This window comes from Molossus molossus, unplaced genomic scaffold, assembly GCF_014108415.1.
Source record: "Molossus molossus isolate mMolMol1 unplaced genomic scaffold, mMolMol1.p scaffold_m16_p_7, whole genome shotgun sequence".
In the NCBI taxonomy this organism is placed as follows: Eukaryota; Metazoa; Chordata; class Mammalia; order Chiroptera; family Molossidae; genus Molossus; species Molossus molossus.
Window position 1 is genome coordinate 17,862,882 of NW_023425401.1, and position 15,784 is coordinate 17,878,665.

Sequence of the window (15,784 nt, forward strand, 5' to 3'; positions counted from 1 at the left end):
TCCGAAATCACTACTCTAGAGACCCAGTTCTACAACTGACTCTATGAATTCAAATTACAAGCAGCTTCTAGGGCTATCTACTTACTTGATCATAAATGCATGATAGGTTCTCTCTCCTCATCGTCCAGAAATCCAGTTCAGCTTGAGGGTTCACGTGAAGACCATTCAGCAGAGGCTGCACTGAATCCTCTTCTATAACTTTCTGGATTTGATGTGACCATTTAATGACCACGGATTCAATGGCATGGAGCACTGCCCTTTCATTTGGCTCTAGCCTGCAAACATTGGGTAGGATTGATAAAACCATTGAAAAACAAATCGCTTCATCCAAGTAAAGTAGGCCTTGGGTTTTAACAGGTATTTCATGTGTCCATGAACTACTTTCTAAATATAAATACTTCAAAGTCAGATCCATTATTTTTATGACCTCGATTTGAGTTGTGACATTGCTATTGTCATTGGCATATCTCTAACATTTAAAAACATTGTTAAGCCCTGGCCAGTTTGGCTCAGCGGTTAGAGTGTCGGCCTTCAGTCCAGAGAGAGCCGGGTTCGGTTCCCGATAAGGGCACGTACCTCGGTTGCGGTTTGTCCCCGGCCCTGGTTGGGTCGTGCGGTGGCAACCACTCGATGGGTCCCTTTCACGTTGATGTTTCTCTCTTCCTCTCTCTCCCCATCCCAATCTAACTGAACAAAAAATGGAAAAATGTCTTTGGGTGAGGATAAAAAAAATTTTTTTTTTAATAAAAACAAAAAAAATTGTTAAAAAGTTATAACCTCTGAATCATTTTACTAAAAGAATATCCTTGACATCGTGGCAGTTGTTACAGCTTACTTTTTGAAGTCTGCTCTTAAAAAGTATACTTTGAAAGGAAATAATACATATGGTGCTTCAGCATAACATTATTCTTAAATCATGAGGTATTATAATGATCTGTTTTGCTAACAGTTTGCTGGAAATGCGATATTAAATGGGTATGTCGGCTCTCCAGGTCATTACGTACTCGGTCTCTGGAGACTTCTGATCCAGGTCCATTTTTCCCACAATGGTGGGAATTGGTAGGAGAGTTCTTCTCAACATTTTACCCCTAAAAATATGCATTTGATGCTTCATGGCTTCTATGTGACGTTCCATGTCTTGTGAAACAAAACAGGACCAGGATTTATGGTTGTTCCTATTAGAAAGAACCGGCACTAAAATCTAAAAAGAGAAACATTTTTTAAAGCTGTTAAATTAGTTTACATACAACATACTCCTTCAAAGATTTTCTTCTCATATGAAATCGGCAACAAAACCACTCGATTTCCTAAATATGCTCCTAGAATATCAAATCTACAAAGAAAAGACAAAAATCAGTGACCCATTTAGAATTCATCAATGAGACAAATTCTTTCAAAGAGGAAATAATTTACTGCTTGTTCATTCATTGGTCCATTCGTCAAACATTGATGGAGGTTCTCAGTGACTCAAGCACTGCATGAAATAAGCAAAATCACGTCAAGTAAGTAAACTGCTTTCTTAATGCAAACTGGCATATTGGCAGATACACTAATGAAAAAAATCTCTCTGAATCGCAGGGAGGCAGGAGTAAATTAATCTTCTCAAGCCCCAGCAGCATCCCATTGGATTAAAGTTTGATCATCAGAAAGACGTTTATTTAACCACATGGACCTTTTGGGAACTCCCATCATTAAACTGGGTACAGCAACGAAACCATGCATGTAAAGACCCTCAAAGTATATTTTTTATCCCCAGAGCTCAGCTTATAGTCATTAATTAATAAGAATTTGCTGAGTTAATGAAGCTCGTCTCTTCTAGCTTCCCCGCTTTTTTTCCAATAATACGGATTTCAAAACTTTTTCATTTTTTGGATATAGTCTATCTTGTTTACCAGAATTACACTGTAACATTTCCGTTCGCTAAAATGCTCTGCAAATAGTTTTTCCACCGTTTTCAGGTTTATTGAGATGTCCATCGCACATCTCCTAGACTACAATCTTGTGGTTAATTAAAAACAAGCGGAAAGTTCACTTTGGTTTTCTAATGGTGTCGAAACAAATCATTCCAGGTTGTGTATTCCATTTTCCCTGCAGAGCCCCCCTCGTGCCCAGCTAGGAAGAGAGGTTAGTAAGATGAGTCCCTGCCCTCCAGGGCTCGGTGGGCAGGTCCCTCGACGTGTGGCCGACTGGAGGCGCATTCCGGAGAAGCCCCGGCCCCCCGAGACAGGGGCCCTGGGGAAGGCTTGTCAGGAAAGTCACTGCGTGGCTGAAATCTCCAAGAGGAAAGGTCAGAGCAGGCATTTCACTGAGGGCTCCAGAAATACAGTGCTCCTGGGAAACCGCTGGTCTGGCCCGCCTGGAATTAGAGCCAGCACCCCCAAAACGAATGGCTGCATGAAGGGCCTAGGGGACCGGGCTGGGAGGCCACTGGAGAGGGGCTTTCTGTTAAATCTCAGCAGCAATGGCTTCTTCTCAAAGTCAGATGTGAGGGAAATTCTGGGTGTTCCACATTTCTAATTTATAAGGTACTGTTTCAGACTTTCTCTATTTATTATTCTGTGATGAGGCCAACTTTTTTTTTAATTCTATTTTTCAATTACAGTTGACATTCATTATTATTATGTATTAGTTTCAGGCAGACAGCATAGTGGTCACACAAGCACACACTTTACAAAGTGCTCCTTCCGATACTCCCGGTACCGGCCTGGCGCCCACACCGCTACCCCACTGTTGCTGACTACACCCCCGCGCTGTACTTCGTGTGCCCGTGACTGTTGTGGCTACCGATCCGAACTGCTCAATCCCTTCAGCGGCCAACTTCTTTTCACATTCAACATGTGTGTCACAAGCTATAGATAAAACCGTCATGAAGTTCTGAGTCACAAGCTCTGCACAGCTAGAGTATCTCTACAAACATCACCTAAAACCACCAGACGGCCCAGCCGGTGTGGCTCAGTGGATTGAGTGTCGTCCCATGGACTGAGAGGTCCCTGTTCAATCCCTGGTCAGGGCACATGCCCAGGGTACAGGCTCAATCCCTGGCGGGGGGCATGCAGGAGGCGGCCGATCGATGTTTCTCTCTTCTCTCTCCCTTCCTCTCTCTATAAAAAAATCAATAAAAACATATTTCTTAAAAAAATGTTTAAAACCACCAGACCTGGGATATGCTTTTTAATTACAATCTTATTAAGATATATGCAACGTAATTTAATTAACTGGGGGGGTTGTTTTGTTTGTTTCACTTGGGAAGTTTTTTTTGGTCTAGTTTTTATGATTCATAAGAAAAACCCCAAACTTTCTCTGTGAAAGTGTGGACCTGTTTACCAAGACGCTACACAACTCCAGATAAAAGTGCTATGGGGCCTTTGATGTAGTTCCCTTACCTACTTTCTTTCATCCTTTTTTAAACTGGGGAGTTTATTCTTAAAACACTTCTTAAATCAGTAGAGACGCAAAATACAGGAGCCTGGGCCCCAGGCCACTTGAACTGGCCCGTCCAAGGACGGGGCCCAGACATTAGCCACAAGAACCCAATCATGCTTCCTCTCTGGCTTGATAAACATTCACAATTATTGTTTCTTTCAATACCTGAGTCAACGTGACACATAATTAAAGGAATAATTACACGACATGTTAAATACCTTTGCTAAATATAATTACATAATGTTATACAAATAATCATGCCCGTGACGTTGGAAGGAGACCGGGAGCTCAGTTTGGGACGTGCTGGATTACGTGCATCAGACATCCGGGGGCCAGTCCAGAAGGAAGGTCAATGTCTAAGCTTGGAGTTCAGAAGAGACAGGGACTGGAGAGAAAAGTCTGGGAGGCCACAGTACATCAGCATGAATTATCATTAATCGGTGTATATGTGAGTCAGATCACAAAGATTATTTAATGTAGAATATACATAAGAGTATACGAGATCATTTCAAGGAAAAACAAAAAGTAAGTATGAAGTCACAAATGACTTTCCCCACTTTCGGCTCAAACACTTGGTCCAGCCCTCCTTTATTCTATTCCAGTTAAGAACCCCAATACTAGAAAATTCCCTCAATACTTTCCAATCCAATCCCCACCTCAGTAACAACCTCTCCCTTACTCCCCAACTGAGTCGTCGATTTGCTAATCCCTGCACTGCATGCTTTTTCTGTTAATGTACAAATCACCCAGAAAGTCGGCAGTCCACCGGCTTAGAACGCAAGTTGTAAACGGCCACTGACATTCCATTTGACTCCCTAACTTCCCAAGGCAGCCTGCCCTGGGAACGCCCTTCACTGAGCGTGCACGAGGAGTACCAGCTTCCAATAAGTACCTGGGTTTGGGTTTGGCAATCGGCTCTGCTGGCAACCGTCTGAAAAGGTTACGCGGCTGCTTAGTTTCTAATCAGCCTCTCCAGCCTTATTTCTCACCACTCTCCAACTCTGGTTCCCCAATCTAGTTACACTACTTCACGCCTTTAAAAAAAAAACAAAAAAAACGACCTGCATTTTCTCACCTCTGTGCCTTTGTAATGTTTCTCCCTCTGGTCAGAATGCCCTCCCTCTATTTCCTACATCTAGCTGTCTCCTCCTTGTCTTTCAACACCGTGAGGACCAAATAATTTACCATACAGCTGTGGATGCTTTTGACAGTCCAAAGGAACACTACAAATTATTAGCAGATGTTAACTGATCTGTAACAGGTGGAAACAAAAACTGCCCCAGGCAAACTGAGACCTGTGATCATCCTATTCAAGACTACCCACACCTTCCGCTGACCCCTCCAGATGTGGACAGATGCCAGCAGGCTCCCAAAGCAGCTGCTAACCCCCACCCCCCCGCCCCGCCTGCCATGTCCTCTCCGCCTGGCTCAGCTGCCTGCCTCCCTAGGTCCGTCCGCAGGCTTTCCAAGGGCAGAAACTTCCTCACCAACTGCCAGTCGGTAGTCAATAAATATTCCTTAAATGCACAAATAACCACCATGAGCTTATTAGCCTAAAATTCCCCAAGTGTCCTTTTCACGTAAATGTCCCAAAAATGTCAAGTGGAGAGGTCATACACCAAGTGCTTCTTCCCTAAATATCTTCAAGTTTCAGTGCTTTGCTGGTTATAAGAACAGGATATCTATTAGCCCTTATTTAACCTTCATTCGTGTGACAAGTGTCTATGGAGCTCCTACTGTGCGTGGGCAACGTCTTCAGTGTTTGGGACACACCGACGAGCAAACAAAGGTTCAGAGCCGGGACTAGCATAAAGCCAGGAGGCACTTACCTTGGGAACAAAGTGTAAGAGGGCACCGAAAAGCTCAGTCGCCAAGATGAGAGTGTTTAAAAATATTTTTTTAAAGCAAAAGTAATGCAAAAAATTTTACAGGGAACAAAATATCAATATTTTTCAACAAAGACCAAATTGGTATTGCTGACTTTTCTTTTCGTCACCAGCTCCAATATGACCTGGCGTGGCGCTGGTAGTGGTCCCATTTTATTGAACGTCTCGGGGCTTTCTGCATTGATTGTCATTTTAAACACTGCATGAAAATAACATCTACCCTGATCACTGAGTTGCTTTTGTTCCGCTGAATTTTGCGCTTGGTGTAGGTCCCTCACTTGCCTGACCCTAATCCTGCTCTCCTGGGTGGAGATCTCAGGGATGAGAGGTCTCTAAACAAAAAGACTTGAAGCAGGGTTGGCTGAGGGGATTCTAGGGAAAATGAAGAGATAACAAGAACAAAGGACCTGTGACAACAGTGTGTCTGAGGCCATTAGGACCAGCAAGGAGGCCAGGAGTTGGCAGGTGAGATGAGTCGAGAGAGGTGAGGACGAGGTCAGAGCAGAGATTAGAGGTCAGTTCTTTCATCCTATAACAAGCATTAGGAATCCCCCGTTCTGAGCAGCGTCCCAGAGATTCTCCAGTTCTAACAAGCTTCCCAGGGACGCTGCTGATTCACAGTGAGCAGCAATCCACAGTCTACCGACTACAAGCCCCTGGGCCCTTATGTGGAGTGAAGCGGGGACCAGTGCAGGGTCTGAGCAGAGAAGTGACATGTTCTGACTCGTGTTTCAACAAGGATCACTCCAGGGGCTGTGTTGGGAACTGAGTCCGGTTGGGAGACCCACAGACGCAGGGAGACAGACCAGGAGACCAATGCAGTAACACATGACAGGTCATGGTCACCTGGACCAGGGTGGTCTCAGGGGAGTGAGAAGGAGACTGATTCTGGATATACCCTGAAAGTGGCACTTGCATGATTTCCTGACAGAATGGATACAAAATGTGAGCCAAAGAAAGGAGTCAGGGCTGACTTGGAGGTTTTCGGCCTGAGCAACTGGAAGGATGGAGCTCGGATCCACCATTCTAGGGGCACCTATAAGTAACACGGGTTGGGGAAGACCAGTTCAACTTTGGACATCAGGTCTGAGATGTCTGTTACACATCAAGTGGGAACAGCAGGTGGATCTCCAAGTATGGAATTTGGGAGAGAGACCTTGGCCAGAGAGGATGGGGAGGACCGCCTATATCCCTGTTAATCCACCGATTCTGTGAGCTGAAAAGGAGTCTAAGCAAGACGGTTCTTGGCAACTTTCAACCTAAAAATGTACAACCATGCCTTAGGGCCTCATTCATACTGAACTGAAGCCCTGTCCATAAATAAACCTAAGTGATCTCGTAAGTGAGATGTCCGTACTTCCTCCCCTTCCTAATACTCATATCCTCAAGCATAATTAAATGAGAATCTTTCAAGCCACTTAAAATCCTGAGGTTCTGGGTGTTTTTTCTCATGAACGGCTTATTCTATCATTTAAAGCCTTTTTCAGAGTGATATGCATTGAGACTGAGATAAATTCGGAGAAAGATCAGAGGAACTTCAAAGAGTTGTGTAACTTCAGATGGTAGAGCAAGAATACTGGTGATGGGTACAGCCTTGCCCCCCAAACCCAGCGGGTGGCAGCCCGGATGTGAATGACCAAAAGTCATGTGAAATCCTTCCATCAGATTCAGTTCAATAAAAATTTACTGAACAACTGCTATTTACCTCAACTGTCCCTGAGGCTGAGGATAGAAAACTCTCTTAGTGTCTATTTGTTTATTTATTGATTTGACAGACGGAGAGAGAGATAGAAACATCGATGTGAGAGAGAAACATCAATTGGCTGCCTCCTGCAGGTCCCCTACTGGGGATTGAGCCCACAACCCAGGCATGTGCCCTGACCAGGAATTGAACTAGGACCTGTCAGTCCATGGGATGACACTCAATCCACTGAGCCACACCGGTCCGGCTTAGTGTCTCTTGAAATCAGCTTAAACCAAGTAAATTCCACAGGATGGGAGGGAAACTGGGGTAGGATACTGAAATTGGGGGATGAGAGCCCAAAGACAGCAAGAAAATACCTCCCTTCAAAAAGGCTGTAGGAGAGATGTATAAGAGTGGCAGATCATTGTAATAAATATGTTGGCAATTATTCTGACCATTGGTTTTGGCAGGACTGCACTGACTGAGGTCTGATTTACTGACACCCAACCCAGCAGTTCCAAAGTTTGGGGCACATGAAAATCACCTGGTATACTGGTGGGAGCCAGGCATTAGCTTACTTTGTTTGAGGTGTGACCTGGGCCTGGCTATGTCGTAAAGTTCCCCAGGTGATTCTAAGGGTCAGCAGAGTGTGAAAACCACTGCTCGAGTTCCCTGGAACTGGTCAGTTAGCACGTTGTTCCTCAAGGCTGCTGCATCAGGCTGGAAATGCAGAATACCCGCCCCCCTCAGCCGGTCTTTAACAAAATCTCCAGGCGGTTCTCATGCAACCTGAAGTGCCAGTAACACTGGAGTAGGGAGCACTTCTCTGACTGAAGGGAGAAAAAAAAGGATCTTTAAGGCAACCATTTCTAAAACACTGTGTTTCCATTCCTTTTAACCATTATCTGTCATCAATGACACTTAAACAAGAATCAAAAACTGATTTTCAAAACCCTTTCCAAAGTGTCCTTGTGTCTCTACTCTGAATGTAAAGTTGAAAACCTCTAGCTAAGTCCAAGAGCCTATTCAATCCAAGCTGCTTTTTATTTACTTCCATTATTTAGAAAGAGGGAAAAGATGATCCTACAAATACCTCCTGGGGAATATTAGTAGCAGCATCAGTTCATTTCAGGAACAGTCTCAATATTATCACAACTCCATCCGTCTGCTAAACAGATTACAGGCTTTCTACATTGTCAAGGAAGGAAGGGAGGGAGGGAGGGAGGGAGGGAGGGAGGGAGGGAAAAAGGAAGGAAGGAAGGAAGGAAGGAAGGAAGGAAGGAAGGAAGGAAGGAAGGAAGGAAGGAAGGAAGGAAGGAAGGAAGGGCCAGTGTTCTCCCAAATAATTCCAAGTGTCACTGAGGTAAAAGAAAGATTCAAATATTAAAGATAGACTAGTACCTCGTCTAGGAAAGCAGTTACATGTCCAAGAGATGAGGCGGGTATCTCTCCAAATAAAACTGTTTGAAAGAAGTCATTTACTCCAGTGCTTTCAGTAATCTTCTTGACAATATAAACAAGTTTATGTTTTGCATCTCTTGGAATCTGAAACAAGAACAAAATAATTTAAGTCCAGGTGTACTTTCCATGTTAATAAGCAGACTCTAACTTGTAGCTAGATTGTTAGTCAAAGAAACAAAAGCTGGTATCTACCAGAGTTAAGAGTTCTATCTCCTTGTCTACTGACACTTTTTAAAAAGTTAGTTACAATTAGAAAGTTAGCAAAACAAAAATTTCAAAATTCACAAAACCGGAAGGCAAGTTCCTGCCATTCTCTCTCTTCTCCGGAATCCCATTTCCCAAATATTATGAGGACCACATCTAGTGATGATAGTAACACTTTCCATTCCGCCAGGCACCGTAAGACCTAAAGGCAGCAAATCTTGCTTCAAACTTTTCACACTTGAAAAATGCTAAATGCCAATGCTGTCCTTGTAGGTGATACGTCCACCTTCGAGGGGGCGAGCAATCTACATTTTAACAGGGGTAGGGGAAGAGGAACGGAGGGAAGAGAAGAGGAGGGAAAAGGTCTGCCCCCTCGATGGCTGGTGAGCACCACGTTTGCGCAGACTACCCGGGCACCCATTTTTAAGGGCCATGTATTTTCCCCTGGGAAGAAGTAGGGGTCACAGGCAGTCAGAGTACTTGTCAAGCTATCTGGGCTCCGCCAGGCACATTTTTTAAGGATGTGGCTCCAGAGTGACCCAAGAGCGACTGGAACGAATGCTACCTGGCACAGAACCCACCTTGCGCCTAACGCCCGGGCAACGGGAAGAAGCTCTGCCTGTCCCGCTTTACCCGGGTCGCGCTGGCTCAGGGGCTGCCCTGGAAACCCCCCTGCAGCCGCTTCGCTGCAAAGTGGACGCACGTTGGGATTCTGCCGTCTCCAGGGCACATTCAAAAAAAGTTTGTTAAAGCGCCCGAGTGCTTGCGCTGCGGGAACCCAAGAAGGCGCGACTGGCCTGTCCTCGCCCGAGTCCCCGTTATGCTGGGCGGACGGGGTGGCCGGGTCCCTTTCCCGTTCTCCTTACCTCCCGGGAGGCCGCCAGCCGCCCCGCTGCGCCGACGCTGAACACGAGGCAGGCGGGGCTGGGGCTGTCCAGAAACTCCCCCAGGACCTGCCGGTTGTCCGCGCTCTCCAAATACTGCCTCCACTTCTCCGCCAGGAGCCCCAGCATCTGCTCCAGGCGGCTGCCGAGGAAGCGCACCCGCGCGTCTCGGGCGAAACTCCGCGCTCTCCTGGCCGCCACCGCCTCCTCTTCTTCCCCCTCCTCCTCCTCCTCCAGGCTGGCGCCCGCGGTTAGGCGAAGGGTCGGGACTTCCCGGACGCCTGGCGCCTCCCGATCTACCCCTGGGGCTGCCATCGGGCACGTCCGAGGAGATGCGGGGCTGGCCGGCTCCGCGCTCGCCCCTGCCCAGCCCGGGTGGGAGAGACACCCCTCCGCACACGCGCCCCGAGAGGCTCCCGACTCCTCCCGCGACCACCGAGCGCGCGGCCGCTCTCCCGACCTGCGGCTACTGGGCAGCGGGCAGAGGCGCCGGCCCAGGGTGAGCTGCGCGTCCCGTTTCCCAGGGGACGGAGTCCCCACCCGGCCCGCTATGGGCGGGGCGGGGCGGGGCGAGCGCGAGGGGCGCGGCCTTCAGGCTCTGGGCCTCCACCAGACGGGGGAGGGGAGTGTCCTCGGCTCCTCGGCCCACAGGGGCTGCCAGTGAGGACCAATCACGGCCCAGCATTGATTACCTGCAGTGGTTTAAACAGTACCATCCTGGGTGGAGTTCCGTGCTAAATCCTTCACCTTGATCGTTTCATGTAATTCATAGAAAGTCTGGACTCCGACTGGTCCTCCTATTTGTATGGGCAAGGGAACGAAGTCACAGAGACACGACAAACAAGCAGGGCAACGGGGATTCAGACCCCGCGCTGAGGTTCTTACTGCCTTGGCCGAAGGTTGTCCGAAAGTTACCAGAAAGTTACCAGATTCCGACCCTCGACCCTCCCTCCGATGCCCAGCAGAGAATGCATAGCGCTCTTTGTAGACGCCGAAGTGCTTGGGAAATACGTAGAATTATCACTCAATCCAAGAGTAAAAGGCCAAGGGAGAAAAGATCTGGATTAATAAATCTTCGTGATATTGGAATGGAATTTCAGTATGTTCTGCTGACGAATCGCATTTGTTGAGATTAAGGAAATTCTGATTACTGACGTAGCCAGAATTGGGGGGGAGGGGGGCTCCTCGAACTAAAGTTTTTTTAGTTGGTCTCCTTTATTATTATTATTTTTTAAGTTGGTCCCATTTAATTGTTTATTTCAAAATACGGGCACACCTCCTTTTCCTGTGCCTCACTTTATTGCTTCACGGGTGTTGAGTTTTTGACAACTGGAAGTCAAGACATCCACCAGCCCAAAGGGTTCGACTGGCTTTATCTGGTGGTCTGACGGCAGTATGCCCCAGGTGTGCCTGTAAAAAACTTCAACCCCTGTGCCTCCCACAGAGCTGTGAAGGAGGGTTGTCTTCAGTAATCCATAATAACTGGTTATTGATGAACAGGTGTTTCCAGCAAGAGCCAGAGCTTCAACAGTTTTGTTTTCCGGATGTTAAATGTCTCTGGGAGACATGCAGAAGCTTTTCTAGTTACATGACCAGAAGGTTGAATTAGCACAGGCTCCTGGAAAGCCTTATAGTGCTCGGTGCTCCAGTGGCTAGTGTGGAAGTCACTGCCAACACCTCAGTTCTTCTTATTCTCTCCTCTCCCCTCCTATCCCAGCTTGGCATTCCCTTATGCCAGAGTGATGGGGATTCTGTAGATAAGAGTTGCATTAAACTGAAAGTGAAAAACGACTTTCAGAGTCAGCAGGAAAAAATAGATAATAGTGCAAATATTAAAGTACAATTTTCAAAAAGTTACATATGTAACTACAAATAGAAAATGAAGACATGTCAAAGTCCAATTCAACTCATTTCTGAGGAAACCAACAGAATGGTGAAGTTGGTTCCAATGAAATTAGAGAAAGAAATTTCTAGGCAGTGGAGAAAATCTGTTGGACTAAGATTGCTAGGTTAGAAAAATACGTTTTAATGTCCTCTGGGGCAATATAATATTAACTTTTGTTTTTTGGGGCGTTTTCTTTTTTTGGAATAATTTGTATTTTTATTTATTTATTTATTTTTTTGTATGTGGCCCTAGCGGGAACCGAACCCGGGACTCTCCGGTCCACAGGTCAATGCTCCAACCGCTGAGCCAAACCGACCCAGGGCAATAATTTGTATTTTAGAAATAATTTACATCTGTAATGAACAAAAATAAATAGATTACTTCGTAGACGTTGGGGGGTCTGTAATCAATAGTAGATAATGAGTCAAAAAGTGGTACATTTCCCTAGATAATTAAATAATCCTTGGGTGGACCAATTAATGTTAAAATGTGACCCTGAAAAGACATGCTGCCTTTCTCTTATTCCTACATTTTAAACAGTTTTTCTTAATAACACCTTTCATTTCTCAAATACCAACCAACAAGGGCCACGCACTGTGCTGAGTTCATTTACTTGCTCCAAGTATTTCCTGAGTGCCCACAAAGTGCCTAGCACTGTTGTAGATGCTGGAAATATACCTGAAAGAAGCAGACTCAGTTCCTGCTCTCCTATTACTAGTACAAGCTAGATTTGTACTGGCTAGACTGGTGCTATACCAACTGGATTTGCATTCCGTACCACGAGGTACTAAGTGTGCATGACCAAAGCCAGCTACTTGCCTTTTAGGTTTCCTTATCTGAAATAGGACATGGCAGATAAGACTTTTCTTTTCAGTAAATAGTCCCTCTCCCTCACCTTCATGATAAGAGTATATTTTTCTGTTTCCTTGCAGTTGTGCTCAGCGACATAACTTGCTTTGGTGCTCGGGTGGTAGCAGACATGACGCAAACAGAGGCTTGAGTGTCCTCGCATGGTGGGGCTTGCCCCCTGCTGCCTCTTCCACTGTCATGAGAAGAGTGTTCCCACCTGGACCCAACATGTAACTCAGAGGCAAGTCCAGCTCAGTCTGGTGTATGTCAATCTACCCTCAGTCAACCCGCAGGTGCATGAACGAGAATAAAAGAATGTAAGCTCACAACTGCAGTGAGGTTTGTTATGCAGTGCTAGCATGGCAATGGCCAATCAGAGGGTTGTTGTGAGAATTAATTCCCTTCAAATACATAGAAATCACCAACACTTAGGTCAATGCCGGGCATATTTAAGCATCATAGAGGGTTCATTATTATTAGTTAGGGAGTGGAAAATATGAGAAACTAAACAAGCAAAGAAGAGTATGTTTATTATGTCAGATGATAAGTTCTAAGAAGAAAAGCAAAGGAAATTAAAGGGGAGTTGTTGATTATTATCAGTGTTCAAGAAAGCATCACTGTGGGGCAGAAATCTAAGTGAGAGAGTGAGCCATGGGTTTTGGGAGAGGAATATGTCAGGCAGAGAAAAGAGTCGGTAGATCCATAGAGAGGACACTTGGTTTTTGAAGAAACAGCAAGAAGTCCAGTAAGAGGGAAACTATTAAGAGATGAGGACAAAAGAAATACGGATTTTTCTTAAAATGAGACAGAAACTGCCAACTATCCCTAGTGCCCACGCACCCCTTCTGCCTCTTGGTAATAGAACACTCACCCCCATTCCAAATTTTAATGGGACTCATGGTCACCCAACTGGAAATTTCATTTCCTAGTTTCTCTTATAACTAATAGAAAATAAAAGTAATGAGATATGACTTGTGTGTCATGTTCTTAAGGAGAATCTGCCAGCCTCCATTTCTTCTTGTCTTTCCAGCTTGCTGGCTAGTTAGTATATGGATATGGTGTGCTGAGCCCTGTTCAATCACGCACGTGACCCTTGAACATATAACAATATGCTCAACCTCCTTCCCAAAAGAAAAATACGAATTAAATTATAGCACAACACATTTGTTTCAAGATTGACATCATATTCTCGGCATGGCTGGGGGAACAGGTACTCACATGCATCACTGCTGAGAATTCAAAATGATACAACCACAGAGAATTTGTCAGTTTCTAGAAAAATTTCCTATGCATTTGCCCTTTGACCAGTATCTTATTACAGCACTGACTGTAAATAACCCAAATACAAAGCTGGTTGAATAAAATATATAACAGTCCAACAAGGGAATACTATGCAGCTACAGAAAAGAATGAGAAGCTCTCTATATCTTTTAGTAGAATAATTTCCAAGAATTACTTTCAAGAGAAAAATGTGCATATTATTCTACCATTCATTCAAGAAAGCATGGAGGTGTACACCCCCATATGCACAGTATTTATGTTAAAATATAAATGCCACAATGAAAGAATAATCCAAAAACTTATAAAAGTATTCACACATGAGGAAGGGTGGAGAATATAGGGATGGAAGCTAGGCTTCTGAAAATAGACATAGTTTTCTATAGTTGACTTAGGAATCATGTAAATATTTTATATAATTAAAAAATAAGTTTAAACTTTAAAAAATTCTGTAAAAATAAAAAGCCAAATGAACTTCCCTGCATAGAATTATTGGCATAACCATATAGAGAGGAATTATTTCAAGCGATTTGAAAACAATCATCAGCCCTGACCAGTGTGGCTCAGTTGGTTGGGCATCGTCCTGTGCACCAAAAGGTTGCCAGTTTGATCCCCGGACAGGGCACATGCCCAGGTTGTGGGTTGGGCTCAGTCCCAGGTACAGGGTGTACAGGAAGCAGGTGATCGATGTTTCGCTCTCACATTGATGTTTTTCTCTCTCCCTCTCTCTCTAAAAATCAGTGAAAATATTTAAAAATAATAAAAATTAAAAAATAATTAGACAGTATATCTCTAAAGAGACATAACCTAAGAATAAAAAGAACTGCACAAAATAAAATAAAAACAATATAAACAAATAATCTTAAATTGTTTTCAGTAATTATGTCGTTAATAAGAGTTTGGTAGTGTTATTGTGAGACTATGTGTTGTGAAAATAAAAATGCCATCAGTTGGCCCTACCCGGTTTGGCTCAGCGGTTAGAGCATCGGCCTGCGGTCCTGAGAGACCCGGGTTCGGTTCCTGCTAAGGGCATGTACCTCGGTTGCAGTTTGTCCCCGGCCTTGGTTGGTCGTGCGGGTGGCAGCCACTCGATGTGTCCCTTTCACGTCGATGTTTCTCTCTCTCTCTCTCTTCCTCTCTCTCCCTCCCACTCTATCTGTGCAAAAAATGGAAAAAAATGTCCTCGGGTGAAGATAAAAAAAAAAAGGATAAAGCCCTGGCCAGTTTGGCTCAGAGGTTAGAGCGTCGGCCTGCGGTCCAGAGAGACCCGGGTTCGGTTCCCACTAAGGGCACGTACTTCGGTTGCAGTTTGTCCCCAGCCCTGGTTGGTTGTGCGGGTGGCTGCCACTAGATGTGTCCCTTCACGTCGATGTTGCTCTCTCTCTCTCCCTTCCTCTCTCTCCCTCCCACTCTATCTGTACAAAAAATGGAAAAATAGCCTCGGGTGAGGATAAAAAAAAAAAAAATGTCATCAGTTGGATTCTTGGATAAACAGACTCTTACGTGGGATTTGCATGAGGTCATTTGTGAGGGAGGGCTCTCAGGAAAAAACACCTGCAAGGGACTAAGGAAGCAGGAGTAGGCAGAGGGAGAAGTTGAACTGCCAGGCAGTTGCAAGAGAAGGCTTGGTTGATTCCATCTGGAGCTCTTAGCTGTGACGGACCTCTGGAGATGTCCCAGATCGAGGCAACAGAACGGCACCTTTGTAGGCCCATATTGCACCGAGGGAGAAAGCATAACCTTGGCCATGGCAGCCACCTTTACCTGAGAAAAAGTCCCGGAGAAGGACTTGGTGTGCACCATTTCTAGCAGTTAGGAGAATGAGGACCTTGTTCTTGAAGGGAAATATCTGGGCAGCATCTACTCAAAACGAATGAATAATTATGCTGGTGTCATTGGAAAACAGGAGTTTGGACGTGGTAGAAAAGAGAAACAGACATAAAACAGACGAGGTTAAGTAAAAACTTCTTAGACCCAGTTTTGAAATTAAAGTTTCAATATCAGATCATGATCTATTTTGTCTTTAATGAAATATCCATGACTGAGCTTTGCTCACTGCAAGATGTTTGAAACAGGAAGGAACCCTTTGCAGGGAGCATCCCTAGAGCTCAGATGTTGGTCTCTAAATATGATTTCCCACTCAAATAAACAAGGAGACTTTGAGAAACGGCCGACTCCAGCTTTGGCACAGGAAACACAAAGTAGGTTTTGGAACATATTGTAAGAGCAG

General features: G+C 45.0%; 1 protein-coding gene across 1 annotated transcript in view; it reads right to left on the reverse strand.

The window, feature by feature from the left end:
• DNAH11 (dynein axonemal heavy chain 11) overlaps positions 1-9,857 on the reverse strand; it is a 293,033-nt gene extending 283,176 nt beyond the window's left edge. Inside the window, 4 exon segments of the mRNA XM_036246718.1 lie at positions 86-275; positions 1,005-1,201; positions 8,395-8,538; positions 9,525-9,857. Of these exon segments, the coding sequence (XP_036102611.1) occupies positions 86-275; positions 1,005-1,201; positions 8,395-8,538; positions 9,525-9,857 (864 nt within the window).
• Positions 9,858-15,784: the final 5,927 nt, after the last annotated feature.